This window comes from Manis pentadactyla, chromosome 2 (genome assembly GCF_030020395.1).
Source record: "Manis pentadactyla isolate mManPen7 chromosome 2, mManPen7.hap1, whole genome shotgun sequence".
Lineage (NCBI taxonomy): Eukaryota > Metazoa > Chordata > Mammalia > Pholidota > Manidae > Manis > Manis pentadactyla.
Window position 1 is genome coordinate 228,836,781 of NC_080020.1, and position 16,951 is coordinate 228,853,731.

Here is a 16,951-nt window from a genome sequence, read left to right on the forward strand (position 1 = left end):
CCACTCTGAGTGGAGATGGAAGGCTGAGTCCCCTGTTAAAAATTTCAGAATGAATGGGATGATTTAAACATTCAACGAGCATTCATGCAGAACCTTCCACCTGCAGAGGGCACAGAGAAAGCTCTCCACACACAGGCAAAGACAGTGGCCCTCTCACTGCCCGCCCCTACCCTCTGGCTCCAAGTCCTTCCATGGCTCCCCATTACTGCCAGGTCAGGTAGAACCTCCTGAGCATGGTGCTCCAGGTCCCTTCACAGCTCCTCTCGTCATCTCCGACCAGGTGACTCATGCTCCCAACTTGTCATCATCCCCATCCTCAGACACAAGGTCACTGCCCTGCCTCAGGGCTTTGCAAACCCATGTCATCCCTCCTTCACCCAAGTCTAGCCAATCCTCACTCATGTTCCAACATGCTACTTGGCATGTTCTGGTCTGTAAAGCCTTTCCAGACTCCCTGAAGCCTGACATCCTCCTCTGTAGCCACGTGCCCAGGCTGACCTCCAACTCAGCACCTCACACCCTGCACCAGTGGCACGCTGGTCAATGCTTAACAACTGGCTCTTTGGAAGGAAACTCGGAACTGCAGCACTTACTAATTCCCATGGTGCAAATACTCCCAGCAAAGCTGGTTCAGGGCTACCAAAGAGAACACGGAATTGGAAAGAGATGCTGGCGGCACACATAGTCCTCCCCCATACAGATTAACCCAGGGAACAGTAACATGTAGTAAGAGACTTTTAGGCATTACATTCCTCTTTAATATTATGTTTACATAATTTTTAAATGATGGCTGTATTTAACCAACTCAGTGTTGTGGGCTGAATTGTGTTCCCCTGAAAGTCATGTCTGAACCTCAGAATGCGACTATTTTTGGAGATAGGTTCTTTAAAGAGATAATTAGGGTTAACTGAAGTCGTAAGGGAGGGCACTGATTCAATCCGACCACTGTCCTTGTAGGAAGAGATCAGGACTCGCCCAGATGGAGGACGACGTGAGGACACGGGGAGGCAGCCGTGTCCAAGCCAAGAGGCCAGACCCACCCTGTCAACACCTCGATTTTCGACTTGCAGCCTCCAGAACTGTGCAGAAATAAATTCCTGTTGTTTAAGCCACCCAGTCTGTGATGTTTTCTTCTGGCAGCCCAAGCAAGCTAGTACACTCACAAAACTCCCCCAAATTTAATAATCAGCTCTTGCACAGGGACTTGCTGGCTCTGGCCTGTTACCAACCACCTACCACTTTGCATTTCCTGACTGGACTGTGGGCCCCTCAGAAGCAAGGTCACGTCTCATTCAGAGGCCATCCAGTGCTTTCTGGAAAGGGTGACACAGAAAAAAGTTTAGCTCTGCGTAAAATACAGCCTGTCACAATGATACAACTGCGTTACGGCGTGAAAGCAGCCATAGACAATACATAAATAAGGGAGTGTGGCTGGACTCCAGGGAAACCATTTATGGTGCTGAAGTGTAGATTTCATATCATTTCCATGCATCACAAAATATTCTTTTGATATATGGTTAAACATTCTTAGCTCAGAATCTGTACAAAAACAGGCAGCAGAGCAGATATGGCCCCTGGGCCTAGTTTTCTGACCCCATGCCTTCCATCCCCTTCCCCCAGCAGCAGCACTGAGCACACAGGGAGGAGGGCTCTGATAATGTGGGATGACCCTGGGAGGGAAAGAATGAAGGTCTACCAGCCAGCTCACAGGAGCTCCGATTCAGCAGGCAAAGTCCCCTTCCAGGCAATGCATGAATCTTTTTTTTAATGCAAAATGCTTTTCTAATATGCCAAGGGTAAAAAGAACTTTCTGAAATGTAAATCAAATCTCCCTCTGCAAGGCAGACCCATCACCTCTTTGCTGCCTCTAAGATTGTAAATGGTTGCTTAGAAATAAAGTCCAGGGCCTTTCCCATTAATAACTTCTATTTATTGAACTTCTCAAAAATGTGCCAATGAACCTATGGAGACAGAATACTAATGCGTGGCTGTGGCTGCCAGGGGCCAGGAGGGGCTGCTGATAAGCACAGGGTCTCTTTCTGAAGTTAGGAAACTGTTCTGAATTTGTTTGTTGTGATGGTCACACAACTCTGAATATAGTAAAAACCACTTAAGTTTGCACTTTAAATAGGTGAATTGCATGGTCTGTAAATTACAAGGCTGTTCTAAAAAATCCTCCAGGCACTACAGCCACCTAATTCCTTCAGTGACATTTTCTAAAGCCAGCCTTTTTGCCACTGTCCCTGCACCACAAAAACAAAAGGGCTCTCTGTGGAGTGGAAACGCAGCTCAGCGACGGGAAGTGGAGGTGGGCACACCCAGGGAGGATGGACCAGCATCTATTCTCACCCCTTCTCCAGAGGTCCTGGCCAGCCTGTCCTGGGCCCCTGCAGGAGAGGTGTCCCCACCCCACAGTGGAGAGGAGGCTCCGTGCAAGACCACACCCAGCCAGCTGTTCCCTGGTGCATTCTGGAAACAGCTGGTACCTTCCTGTTTTCCACCTCCAGGTGAGGTACTGCTCCCCAGGAGGCTGTTACTAAGCCTGGGATTCCAATTAGTTTGAGTGCCTGGCTCCCTCCCCAACCTGATGTGTCACAGGACTGCAACCTTATTTGGGAGTCCCAGGAGGAAGCCAGTCGGGAGTGGCTCCCTGGGTCATAAGCCTAGTCCATTGAGGACGTTCAACTTACAAACAAGAGAGGCTCCTGCCCAGACAGGCCACATGGCTATGGTGTCAGGGACTAGGCATAGTGCAGCCTCCCCACTGTTCTAGGCACGGGGTAAAGCTGGATGAGGGGAGCAAGGATGCAATCCTCACTGAGCAGCCAGAGCAGCTTCTTGGGGGTCAGTGTGAAGGAGGCCTAGGGTGCCCATTCTCTCATGAAGGTTCTGTAGTAAAGGAACAGGTGTGGCCATGGGGCCAGAACATCTGAGTCCCAGTCTTGGTGGCCACTGTTTATGAGGTCCTCAGCAAGGCACACAACCTCCCTGAGCTCCTCCGCCACATCTATAAAATGGGGCTAATCTTCCCTGCCACCCCTCCCCGCTGTTCATTTGATCCCAGGGCGATTGTGGATCAAATGATCTCAGGGCTGTGGATTCTGTTCAGGTGTAACAGTGGCCTGTAGTGAGAAGAGCAACCTGATTCTGTTAGGAATGTATTGACTTACCTAAGTGAAAAATCCAGGGAGCAGAAATCAGGCATGGCTACAGTCAGAAGATCAACAAAGCCACAAAGACCGTTTCTCTGTAGATCGGCTCTCCTTTCCCGAGTGTGGGCCCCACACTCAAGACAGGCCTGCCTTCATGGCTGCAAGGTGGCTGCAGCAGCCCAAGCCCCTATTCCCTAGACTCCAAGGCCAGGGGTTAAAGCAGCCATGCCTGCCTCCAGCTGAACTCGTCCTATATTCCTGGCTCCAGCTCACAGGGACTGGGGCCTGGCTGCATGGAGTCTAGTACCCCACTGGCTGTGGTCAGGGGACTTTTGATAGTGAGCGAGAGGTCAGGCAGTGGCCTCTGAGGGGAAGACAAGCCAAAGCCAGGAGGGACAGCAGCTCCCCTCTCCTGTCTCCACAGGGTTCAAAAGGGTGCAGAGTGAGAGGCCTTCTCTAGGTCACAGGCAGCCTCGGCCCTAGTCCTTTCAACTTCCAGGTCAGGCCACATGCAGCAAGGCTTGGGCCACCCCAAACTAGGAGCACCCAGGCATTCCTGTCTGCAGGTCCTCCCATCTGCTGTCCCCTAGACCTAGGCCCCTCGTCTCCACGTCAGTGCGGCCAAACTGCGTGACCTGCACTGTTCACGCCATGACCAGCCATTAGGTCAACCCCACCTGGTGGTCCTGGGAAGATGGGGCATCTCCTCAGGTCTGGCAGGAACCTGAAAGGCAACTGCCAGTTACAGTGGATAAAGGCTGTGCTCTAGGTTTGAGCTTCCAACTAGCTGCACATAGACAGGGATTCTCTGAAACTGGCATAAAAGCAAACCCAGGGACTATGCAAAGCACTAGGGAAGGACATAAAAAGAGACAGTGACTATAAAGACTATACGGTCAGAACCGTAAGACAATCCCCTAAGCCACTGCATCTAGACTCCTCCAGAATCTAGGAGGCAGGAATCCAAAGTAATGTTGTCAAGGGCAGTTATAACTATCTTCCCAGATCATTCTTCAGGTCGTAGCCCCTAATAAGCCTTTTTGCCTTAAAGTCCTTTTCTCGTTACATTGCTTAGCATCTTTTCCCCCACCTTTGTCCATCCCTTTGCATTCTTAGGTATGTAACTTTTGAAAATAGCTTATTGCTAGAATTCTTTTAATTGAAACTTAAGTTTCTGCATTTTAGCTGGTTAGTCTATTTATATTTATTGCACTTCTTGATTTTATTTTTACCATCTTACTTTGTGTTTTCCATTTACCTTTTTGCTTTTTACCCTCTATTTTCTGCCTTCTGTTAAACGGATCATGCCTGCTCTACTCCCCTACTCAGCTACTGCTTTGCAAGTTACACTCCATGACACCTTTGGAGCTTACCCTGACATTTCAAACACAACTATGTAACTTGAAATACCTAGGTAATCAGCATCTCTAGCTTCCTTGGTCGCAGCGAAAGGACCTCAAGGCACTGCCTCCCCTACCTTGTAGCCCAGGACTCTAGATCCACTTGGTCTTACCAGTGCTCATTTACACTACCTGATTACGAACTTTTACCACTGTCCTTTCGGCTGTTTTCTTCCTAAATATATTCTCCATCTTTTGGAGAAGGGATGTGAATAATAAACTTTGTCAGGTTGTCTTCTGAATGAGTCTAGCCCAATATTTTCTCAGCATTTAAAAGATTTGGTTCCATAATCTTCTGGCTTCAACTGCTGCTGTTGAAAATTTGTGCTTGATGATTGCTCCTTTAGAGGAAATCTACCATTCCTGTATTAATGATCTCCGATCATATGCTCTGCAGTTTTCACTACAAATTAATCTGGGAACGGATTTATTTTCATTTATCTGACTTGGGATTTCTTGGAGTTTCTGATTCTGAGGATGAGTCAATTCTGGACAATTAATTGTTCTCCCTTCATTGTCTATCTATTCTCTCCACTGTTAGAACTTCCTTTAGAAATCCCATGCCCTCCTTTTTCTCCTCCACATCTCTTTCCTATTTCCCATCTACTTCTGAATAATTCCTTCAGCTATATCCTCAGGTCATTAATTCACCCCCTAGCTGTCTAATATTACTAAGCAGCTGTTCTGTTTTTTAGTTCTAAGAGCTTTAATTCCAGTTGTGTTGAATTTCTAGAAATTCTAGCCGGTTAAAAAAAAAATTGCCTATTCCTCCATAATAGTTTTGGGGTTTTTTCCCCTGATCACATTATATCTTCTATCACTTATTAACCTGGTCTTGGGACTTGTATACCTATTGTTCCTACGATCACATGGTTTTTTTCCTTGTATTTTTATAATGTACAATTGTGAACTATGTGGGAATCACAGGCAGCCGGGTTGGGGTTATGTTATCTTCCATGAGTTCCTAGATCACAAATTCTTGACAGGTTCAAGCTTAGGGCTTTGATTTTTTGAGTCCAGAAAAGTAACACACTTATCTTCTCCCCCACAGCAGTGGGATTATTTCCTAGCCCTGTTTCACTGGGGTTCCTGGGGATTTCCACAGAGATTTTGCAAGGAGCCAGTCCTCAGGTTGAATCACAGGCCACAGCACATGATTCTGACTCAGTGGTCTGACCACACTTAACTCTGATGGAGGTCCCTAAGAGAAGCATGGGAGCGGTGATCCAGAAAGAGTGGGCAGCCAGCATAGGTGGGCAGCAGGTGGACACACGACTACCAGCTGCCCACAGTGGCACTATTCAAATTGATCTCTTAGAGCAGGCTGTCCTGAATATCCCCAACAGGTCTGTGATCAACCTGACATTACAAATCAAATGGCATTCACTGGGCACTTTTGGGGTGCAAAGGCAAAGCTCTCTGCTAGATTCCTCTGGGACACTGAGCACACCTTTTCTCCACACATTATACACCCCCAACCCCAAAATACTCAGCCCAGTAGAATTCCCTCATCCACCAGGGCCTGATTCCCGGAGGCCTCATGCTAAGGCAGGGAGATGAGATAAGCACTGGACCCATGAGCATTCTCCTTTCTGAGACACACAGAAGGCATCTTTGACGTGAACTACAAAGGAAAGCAGGAGCAGCAGTAAGACCACTCCCCACCTCACCCACTCCAGGCCTCTCCTGGACGCTCCCATCCATCTAACATCCTCTGCTGAGCCTTCCGTTCCGGCCCCGTAACTGTGCCACCACCTGCCAGTCAGATGTAGGCATCAGTTTCCTCCTAGACTGCACTGGGAGGGTGGCAGCCCCTGCCGCACCTCCAGCCCCTAGAACGGTACCTAACGAGTAGCTGCTCTGTTAAATGGATGAGTGCACATCCACAGTGGTGGGGCACATAGCGTGTCATGGTTTCTAAAAGGCTTTATGCAGTCGGGGGACTGGGTCAGGAAGGGCATTTATAGACAGAGGGACCATGCAAGTCCTTGCAGAAGTCCCAACAGGTCAATTTGATGAGGGAGAGCACAGCGAACAGCCAGCTGGGAAGACCTGCAGCCCCACCTGTTCCCACCCCACTGTTTTAACAGAGAATGGCCTGGAACAGTGAATCACCCGTCTCAGCAAGGTACACACACAGCCCTGTCTCCACAAACCCCACAAGCAGTTTTGTAGTTGATACTTCTGGATGCCAGCTTTCAGGTGTGTTTCCTGTGTACCTTGTGCCAGAACAGGCACCAGGAAAGCGCCCCCACCCCACCCCACCCCAGGTGAGGAAAAGCAAACAAACTCATAAGCCTTTATGAAAATACTTCCTGGTTTTTTCTTCCTGAGTCAAAACACAAACTTTTTCAAGGAACTGACATAAAAAGTTTTATTTTAATCATTTAACTTGTGCAGAATTTACTTTTAAGATACTTTGAAATGCTTTAGACTAAAATCTGTTTCCCTTTAAACAGATTAGGAAACAGAATTTAACTTGGCAGAAGCTGATCTGACATCACACAGATAATGGGAGGTGCAATCCCCAAAATCTGCTTCCTACTTCCCCATGCACGGCAGCACAGGGCAGGGTTTATTCACTGTTGTGTTGCACAAGTAGGACCACATACTCTGGATTTAGGTAACAATAATTTAAAGGACAGAAAAGAGTCCAATATTAAAGAAACTTTTAACTTGACTATTTCACCATTTAGACAATAAATGATGAAAATGGACAAAAGGACAGGCCAGTGATCAGCCAACATGAGACAATATGTTAACAAATGTGGTCAAAGGTCATTATACAGCATGCATGACCTTCTGTGTAATATCCTGGCTTTTCTGGGGGAAACAAAGGCAGACTGATTCAAACTAGCCCTACTAAATGTACCTATTACTGTATACTTCCTTCTGAAATTAGTATATGAATGGAATATGTATCAATAGCTCAGCACTAGTTTTCTACTTAAGCTCAAGAATTCACAAGGAGACACTCAGGTTTAGGCTAGAAATTGCACTGAACAGTATCTACTTAATTATTAACTGCAAGATATAATACTGGGAAATTATTTCAAAGAATGAACTATAGATGCAATATAAAAGGATATATATAGTAAAAAAACTTTCTAATTTAAAAAGAATGTAGTAAATATAAATGGATTAGGTGAACAGTACCTACTTACACACAAATTAAAACAAAATCAGAACAAAGGACTTTTCAGGAGACCCAACTTCAGACCTAGTTTTACCACTTAACAAGGAACAAGATCTCAGGCGGGTTGTTTTGTTCAAGGATGATTTGAAAATCAATTTACAATACTATCGTAGATCCCAGCTAAGATCTAATGATCTTTCACTTTGAAGTGGGGTAAAACACAATCTGAGCAATAAAATGACACCGTCCAACACACACACCCAAGTTCCCAGCAGTCAGCCCAGGCCACTTCACTTCCTAACGACTTAGGTCAGAAGCTCCTTTCCCTCTCTAATCCCACAACACAGACTTCGGACTACAGAATGCAAAGCAGAACCTGTCTTCCACATGGCACCAGTTGGCTGATACCTTTGCATGCCCAGGGCTGACTTAACAGTTCATTAAAAAGCACTTTAATTCATTAAAGAAAATAAAGAATACAAATAACATGCTTAGGTTACACAAGTTTAACTTATTTTGGTCACCTAGTAAATTTTAAACTGGTTCCCATTCGTGGTCAATAGAACACTCTGCATTTGGTATAGACACCAACAAAGTTAAGTCAGGCCTCTACCTTAACAGTACAAACTACGTTTATTTGTGTGTAAAGTGCCGGTTTTATATACAAATCAAGAAGTAAACTTTAATAGCTGCTTTGGAACAACGAGGCTGACGTCCTCCACTAGCCCTGTGGTAATAACTGACAGTTTAATCCTGCTGGACAAGACTGAGTCGCCCCACTTTGACACCAAGATTGCTGCTGCTAAGAGCCATGGTGAAGTCATGTGCAGCCAGCCTGTTTGCCAAAACAAAGCACAGGCAAGATCTTTCCCAGGAATCCCAGTAGCTTTTGTCTACGCTTTCATTCTAGGTAAGATCACTAGCATCATTAATAAACAAGATTGGTTTTGAGGTAGCTACACAGCTTAAAGATGCCATTAACAAACATTAGGACAATGTATGGTGTAGCTGGTTAATATACTTCAAGTAGCTGATTTTTTTCTTTTGAAGAGAAGGAAAATAAAAAATCAGCAAAAAGCGCATCTTCAGTTCACTTAGAAGTCAGCATCCAAGGTAAAAGAATTCTCTGTTGGGCTCGACATCACTCCCATCCTCTGATACTCGCCTACTCTCTTCTCAAAGAAGTTAGTCTTCCCTTCCAGTGAGATATTCTCCATAAAGTCAAACGGATTTTCTACTCTGAAAACCTGAAAAGGTTCAGAGCAAAATTTAAATACAGAACACCAGTTTCAAAAGACCCAGGAGGCTATAAACAATACTTTACCTTGATAAAACCCAGCTCCAGCATAAGTCTGTCTGCCACGAATTCAATGTACTGATTCATTAAGGTACAGTTCATCCCAATGAGCTTTACTGGCAAGGCCTCTGTGAGGAACTCCTACAGACCAAACACAGCATCTCAATAAAACGGAAGCATAAAGATGTTTTCTAGCAAACACACGAGACCCTTCTCCACACCCACCTGTTCTATCCTAACAGCATTGATGATGATTTCTTTCACTCTCTGCTCCGAAGGTTTATGTAGCAGGTGTTTGAACATCAGGCAGGCAAAGTCACAGTGTAAACCCTAGAAGGAATGGAAGGTTTAAGATCACTATAATGTGGAGCAGGAAACAGCCGTATCTCCTTCTGCATCTTGCTCAGCCATACTAAAAGCACTTAAGTTGTCAAAAGGAAGATGATTCAACTGCTGTCTACTCTGCTTATGTCACCAAGGCAGCCTCAGCACCACCCACCCAAGGCCCGCAGTGCTGCCCACCTAGCTAATAACAGCAGGCCAGGTCTGGTCCTCCCCATGCTGAGTGGTGGGCAAAGGACAGGGCAGAATGTCTGCTCAAAGGACTTTCTACAGCAAGGAGCTCTAATTTCCTACTATTTCCTGCAGGAAAGGCAAAACTCAGTGGCTAGGCTAGTTAGTTTTTAGACTTACAACTTAATGCTCAGGAAATCAGTAATGCAATTTCAAGTGTATCAAGTCTGCAAGTTTTAGTGCCAAGTAATCCTGATCTTATACAGGAAGATCTTCCTATAAGGGGACATCAACTGTGTTCAAAATATGGCAGCGTTCATACTCTGCACCCTTCAAATGTGACCTAAACTGGAATACCAGGGCAAAGTCACCTTCCTTTTCACAGCTTAATCCAAGTGCATTCAAAGATATACACTGGACTAGAATGGACTCTCATCTCATCAGGGTGCTTACCAACCGTGAAGTGCAGTGTGTTCACACAGAATATCAGGCAAAAACAAAACATCCCATCATACATACACATAAATGTGTTACACTGAGAATATAAGTAATTTCTGCAAATTACTTTAAGTATTTCATTCTCTGCCAAGTACATATATGGTTGAATTCACATGTTAAACATGGATACATAGCAATCTGTTCTTTTGGGTTCCCTTCGGTGAACACAGAAGTTGTAGGTGTTTGGGGTACAGATTAGCCTGCTGCATGACAGGCTTGCATTACACTCACCTCATCTCTGCTAATAAGTTCATTGGAAAATGTGAGACCAGGCATGAGTCCTCGTTTCTTGAGCCAGAATATCGATGCAAAAGAACCAGAAAAGAAGATTCCTTCCACCGCGGCAAAGGCTACCACACGTTCTCCTATTTATAAGAGTTAACACCAAAATATTCCTAGTGACCGAGTGTTCATATTCATAGGAAAGGCCAGCAAACCAGGAAAGTCACTTAGAAAATGAAGCTCAGGTGTTAGGGCCAAAGGTATCCTTACCATAGGTAGCCTCTTTGTCGCCAATCCAACGCAAGGCCCAGTCTGCCTTTTTCTTTACACAAGGCATCGTCTCAATGGCATTGAAGAGAAATTCCCTAGTAGGCACACAGAGCGTCAGCAATCACAGCAAAGACCTCCTGTCACATGGCTTTTAAATAAGCACACTGGGACCATGGTCCAACAGGGACTCAAACAGAAACATTTACTAGTTTACTTTTCTCCACTGTTCTTAAAATCTCAATAATCATTTGGTTTTTAATACAAAATTATTTTTTAAATTCATATGGAGCCCCAAGATTTAACATTAAAATTCTGAGTGCCTTACATTAAGTGCATTTACTGGCTTGATTATTTCAAGTGCAGGTCATGACAAGGTTCGCAGGCCCTATCTTCATTAAATTTGAAGAACCATAAAATCTTTACTGCTTGGACTGCTTAAACTATGCTATTATCTCCCTATATAGACACCCCACCTCACCCCATATCACTGGGCCCATTATTTGGGCCCCAATGTCATATGTATATAATAATAAAGCCAATAGACTGAACACCTAGCAGGACAGTTTCCTACTATATTTCTACAATACCATTGTCAATCCCAGGTCAGGAAAGCAAAGTGATTGGCCTGCACTTAACTGGGTTTTCTTATTACCTTCCTCCCTGTGCCCGACTCAGGAGTCTCCAGATTCCCCAGCTTGCTCCCTCCCAGATGATCCTGTTTTCTGAAGCCAAGGTAATGAGACCACTGGGCTCCTTACATTCTTTGTCCATGTCCATGTCCTCCAGTACTTGAGACCTGGCTATGCCTCTCCCTAGCTTCAGATCTTCCTGATCCTCCTCCTTCTGGTAAATGCCTCTTTTACCAGAAGTAAGCCAATCAATGCTCCTTTACCTTCTTTTCTCATATCTGCCTACAAATCTTTTTACTCTCAGAGTTTCCTCAATCCTATGAGCCTTCAAGTTACCACTCATTTTTCCTTTTTCCAAGTAATCTGTAGCAGCCCACCCATCAGCTTTACCACTTCTGTTCCACATAAGGCTCCCATCCCAAAGCTACTTTAGTATCTAGACTATCCCAATAGCCCATTTCTAACTTTCCTGCCTCTCAGTCAATATTCAAATTGTAAAACAGGCCCCAAGCTATATCTTACTCTCTACTCTATTGCTGTCTAATATAAACTACCAAGGCTAGAGATAAACTCTCGGCTCGTGTATCACTGAGATGTTTTACAGGAACTTAGACCCACACCAGATGGGTTGCTTCTGACAGCCAGCTCATAGACCCCAGACTGGATGGAGCCAGAAGACTGATAGCTAAGATTCCTTAAACAATCTCCTGGCACCTCACCACTGACCAGCCAGAAGAATGGGCACATGCTGATCACACAACCTGCAACCCTTTCCCTAATTTTGCCTTTAAAAGCCCTTGCTCTAAGCCGATGGCAAGTTCGGGAGCTTGAGCATTGCTGCCAGTTCTTGCATGGCGCCCTGCAATAAACACTCCCTTCTTTTCACTGCATCCTGTGGCAGTGTTTGGCTTTGCTGCCTACCAAGTGAGCGGACCCAGGTGTGTTTGGTTTGATAACAATGCTAGGAATTTGTCTTCTTAGTCATTGAGAGTCATTTGTCTATCCTTACATAATTTTCAAAACTTGAAATAAAGTAACGATTAGTGAGCCCTAAAAATGTCAGCCTGTCACCCAAATACTTACCTTTCTTTGGAGTCCTTAATGTAAGTGTCAATGAGGAGACTATACATTTCAGAATGTATGTTTTCCATGGCAATTTGGAAGCCATAGAAACAGCGGGCTTCTGTAATCTGCACTTCTTGGCTAAACCGCTCCACCTAGTGGTAAAACACACCACAGCTCAGCTTAAGGAAAATCTACCAGGCCGCAAATTCAGTCAATGGACACCAGCTACACCACATTCCCTTTTTGGTACCATTATAAGGTTTGTTTCTATATATATTTAATACAGTTCTTCACAGTTCTGTGGTAAAGCTGGACATTCTATGCCATATGCTCGATTCACAGAATCAGAACACAGATAATCCGTATTTGTAAGGTTTCTGTGAACATTGATTCATTCTTTCATAACTCACTGCATGAAGAATCCACTCACAGTAAAATATTTATGCAACCAAATTATTAAACCAGCAAGTCACAAAAAAGGAGAGCGATGTGATCACCACAAGGTGTAAACCTTGTTCTACCACTTAGCACTGTCTCTGAGCTTCTCTACAGTCGGGGGGGGGGGGGAAATACCATAAAGGAAGAAATAACTACAAACTGTATTATAAAACAGCAAATGCCATGCAATATAAATACTAGCTTACAGATATAGATACATTCAGTAAGGAAAAATGTACAAGATGTGTGAAAGAGAATTAGTTCTCCCTTAAATCCTTAAGTAAGCGAAAGCAGATGTTTTTTGGAAACTTACCAAGTTTTCATTTACTATGCCATCACTTGCTGCAAAGAAAGCCAGAACGTGAGATATAAAATATCTCTCCTCAGGCTTCAGGGCTTCCCAGTGCTGAATGTCTTTAGAAAGATCCACCTGAGTTTAACAACACAAGGGATTCAAGCATCGACCTCATACATGCATAGTTCTTAAACTCGCGTCTACTAGCACCACTTGGTAAGTATGCCCCTTAGGTACAGAGTTCCCTTTGCCAATAACAACCAACACTCTCAGTGGGCAGCCATTCCCCAAGAGGAACAAGAAGAGTGTAAAGTATATTTCTAACAAGTCATAAGCACTACTGCAGGGTCTTCCTCTAGAGTTGGGGGCCACGTTGAACCTTTAAGTCCCCCAGTCCTGTCTGATTTACCTCCTCAGCTGTCCAAAAGGAAGCCTCCGCTTTCTTATACATCTGCCAAATATCATGATATTCGATAGGAAAGACGACAAAACGCCGAGGGTTTTCTCTCAGTAGTGGTTCATCCTCCAGGCTGGGGGCAAGTATCTTAGTTTTCTGCTGGGGAGAAAGTAATGAAAATGTTAAGTACAGGGCCAAACATTTGGAATTGCCATTTTCCCCAGGCCAAATGCGTTCAGCTATTGGCAAGCTCATGTGATTCAATACTTAAGTGTCAGCTGTCATATATATACTCCATACGTAACATAACAGAAAGGCAACAGAGAAACTGTAGGAAATATGCCGGTGTAAAGTAGGAAATGACAGGGAGAGAAACGCTTTGGCGGGAAAGGAGCGCGGGCTAGGGTTTGAACCAGAGGGGCAGACAATGAGGCTTTGGCGCCAAGCGCCGGCGGGCGCCCCTTACACCCTCCGCCCGCCTGCTTACCGGCTCGGGGGAGTCCTGGAAGATCCTCCTGGCGGTCTTGCTGGCCAGCACGCGGGTCCCGCTGAGGGCCGGGGGCTGCGGGAGACGCGCGGTGAGGGGCTTGCCCAAGTCCCACAGGCACCCGCCGCCCCGCCCCGGCAGGCCTACGTGCGCTCACCGTGTTCTCCTTGTCCGCCAGGCTCAGCCCCTTCAGAGGCGACAGCTGGACCTGCTGCTGATGCTGCGGGTCGACGATGGTGGCGAGCGGGACGCGAACGGAGAGCATGGCGGCCGCGAGCTGATGAGGTAAGCGGAGCGCGAGTCAGGGACGCCCTCGCCTCCCAGCCGGGCTTTTAAAGCCCCGCGGGCCTGCGAGAGCGGTGGGCGGGGCTGCGCAGTGGGCGTGCCCCAGCATCGCTTTCCCATTGGATGCGCCCGGGGCCGCCGGGTGTCGGATATTCAAGAGCAGCGCGGGAGCCCTTGTAGCCCGCCTTCCGGGGACCCCCAGAGCTTCGGGGGCCGCTGGCCCGACCGGGGTCGCCGCCGTCCCACGGACCCCTGTGGGACCCACCGCACAGAGGTTTCAGCCTCCGCCCGTCTCGGTGGGCCCTGGCGCGCGCGGGCACTCGCTAGTCCGGGAAGTGTTTGGGATTGAATGAGGCAACGCGATTGGAGCCCGCCCGCCCGCGAGCGGGAGAGGATTCCCCCACCCCCAGAGCCCCACCCCGAAAACGTCTCTCCTCAACTTTTTTCGCGAGTCCGGGCAATGGTTCTGCAAATGAGGTTGGTGCAAATGCCTGTAAAACGCCCCTGGTGCGAAGAAAACGCGTTGCGACCATTTACATATGTGTACCTGAATGGGGATGCAAGGTCCCTGAGATCAAGCAAATCTGTAGGGTGGCTGGCGAGCCTAAAGGTTAGAGCTGCTGGCTACTGAGTTCCGCAGTGCAGGCATATCACCTGGCTTAAAGATTCGGTGCCCTCGTTGGTAAAATGGGACTTGTAGCCTTACCTAACCTGTGAGATTATTAATAAAATGAGAGTATTAAATGAGGTAATTCATGTAAAACACGCAGTCCTGTGTAAACCTTCAAGTTGACTAAAAGACAGAAAGAGGGCCTTTGATGCAGTTTCCCACTGAAACTGTGTCTGCTCTCCGGCCACTGTCTTCTGTATCAACACTGTTGTAAGAGCAAAAATTCTTAAAGTTCAGAGTGATTGAAAAACTAGGAATTCATCTACTGTATATTGGGCATTAAATTGCCTGAAGAGGAGATTGAAAATCTCTATTGGGATGAGGGTGAAGACGTGAATTTAATAAGTTTTCATTTCACTTTATATTTGGATTTTCAGATTTGCCATAGACATTTGCCCTGCAAGTGGCAAAATGCCAGAAATGAATGAAGAGAAAGAAATGTTAACATCCAAGAAAGAAATGGTTAACCTGGGAAAGCTCCAACAGCTGCAAACACTCAGGGTTGTCGCTAAGAGCTATACTAGACTTTTTTTAGTCTTTTCTGGATAGAATACCTTAAAGAGGTTAGGCGTAGCGTCTGTTTCCTCCATTTCTTAAATACTACATAATGTGTTTAGAATATTCTCCAGTCTGAGGAAGATCACCGAGTCACATCTCTTAGAAAATGCAACAACTTTAGTCCAGCATCATTAGTTTTAAATCACGTCCCAGACACTGTCAATTTTACATCAGCGTCCACCCCAGGAAGTGGATATTTTCATTGATAATTTTATGGTTGACAAAGCCATTATCACATCTAACAAAATCATCAGTGATCCCTTGGTACCCTCTAGTACCCAATTCACATTCCAATCTCGTGCAATCAACACCCCAAGCGATCCTTTCTCAGGCTCCACGCGCTTTTTATCTCCCGTTATACTCTGTATGTACAGGAACCATGATGCGTTACTACTCTGAGCTAGCTTTAGTTTCACTTTTCCCTACCAAATAACACAAGCTTTGTGGAAAACTTGGAAAGACGAGTAGCACCACGAGGCAGGGGCTAGAGTCGCCCTCCTTGCTGCTCGCCGCCTCCCGGTTGAGCAACTGGCTCTTTCCGGCCGGCCCCCGCTCTCACTTTACTAAGGCGGCGGCTGCAGAAAGCTCTGTGGCCCCGCCGGGCCTGGCTTCTGGTCCTCAGTGTCCCCTCTCGCCCAGGGACCGGAGACGGGTGCGCCCGGCCAGACTACGTGACCAAGTGACCCTGAGGTCACCAGCCAGCTGACAAGCCCGCAGCCGGGATCTTCTGGGAAGTTCCGCGCCCGCTTTGAAGTCTGCTCCCCGATTGGTCCGCAGCAGGGAGGCTCCGCCCCGGCCCCCGAAAGGCTGTTCCTTCGAGACTTCGGGCTCCCGCAGCGCCCACCGGAAGGCCCCGCCCCCATTCCCGCGGCCCGCGCTGCGGCGCCCAAATTCAGCCATCCGCCAGGGCCAGTGAGGTGGCCTCTGAGGGTCCCGCCCCCGCCCCCAGGCAGAGAAACCGAGGTCCAGCGAGTTTAAGTGATTTTCCAAAACCACTCGACGCTCAGTGTACCAGACACCGTGCTAGAGACTGTCATAGTAATACTAGCGACAACCCCACAGCCACTGGGCACCTGGACCAGGTAATTTACACTTGTAATCCAGAAAACGGAGATATTTTTGGCCTTGTTCTTTAGGTGAGGAAACTAAGGCCTGAGAGGCAAGGAGACTGCCCAAGGCCACACAGCTCCTCATACTTCCCAGCTAGACCTCTTCCCTCCCATCTTATCAAAGATGTTTTCAATATACAGAAAAATTGAAAGAATTTCAGTGTTCACCCACCTCCACCCACCATTCAACAGCAGTTTCCATTTTGACATATTTGCTTAAATCCCTCTATGGGTGTATGAGGCTTCTGTTTTCTGGATCATTTGAAAGTGATTTGCAGGTACTATGACACTTCACCCCCAGGTATTTCAGCATATTTCATTATAAAACTCCCCAAAATAAGGAAATTCTCCAACACATCCACTGTACCATATTCGAACCTAAGAAAACTAGCATTCATCTCTAATATCACTAGGTATCTCTAATACCTAATTCTAGGTAAAAAATTTTCCCAGATGTAGCAAATATCTTTTAAGTTGGTTTTAACACAGGATCCAATTAAGTGCATGCGTTACATTTGGTTATTACACTT

At 46.3% G+C, this 16,951-nt stretch overlaps 1 protein-coding gene across 3 annotated transcripts in view; it reads right to left on the reverse strand.

Annotated features, from left to right (window-relative positions):
- Window positions 1-6,912: 6,912 nt before the first annotated feature.
- Window positions 6,913-16,951, reverse strand: part of RRM2 (ribonucleotide reductase regulatory subunit M2) — a 59,354-nt gene continuing 49,315 nt past the window's right edge. For 2 of the 3 annotated variants that reach the window (XM_036881788.2, XM_057497455.1), the window contains exons 4-13: window positions 13,957-14,076; window positions 13,800-13,874; window positions 13,325-13,471; window positions 12,934-13,050; window positions 12,201-12,334; window positions 10,489-10,583; window positions 10,228-10,361; window positions 9,211-9,315; window positions 9,013-9,126; window positions 6,913-8,935 (exon numbers count right to left, since the gene is read on the reverse strand). In XM_036881788.2, the coding sequence (XP_036737683.2) occupies window positions 8,783-8,935; window positions 9,013-9,126; window positions 9,211-9,315; window positions 10,228-10,361; window positions 10,489-10,583; window positions 12,201-12,334; window positions 12,934-13,050; window positions 13,325-13,471; window positions 13,800-13,874; window positions 13,957-14,076 (1,194 nt within the window). In that variant the 3' untranslated portion in view covers window positions 6,913-8,782. The remainder of the gene's footprint in view (window positions 8,936-9,012; window positions 9,127-9,210; window positions 9,316-10,227; window positions 10,362-10,488; window positions 10,584-12,200; window positions 12,335-12,933; window positions 13,051-13,324; window positions 13,472-13,799; window positions 13,875-13,956; window positions 14,077-16,951) is intronic. The other variant, XM_036881789.2, reaches the window with a different exon arrangement.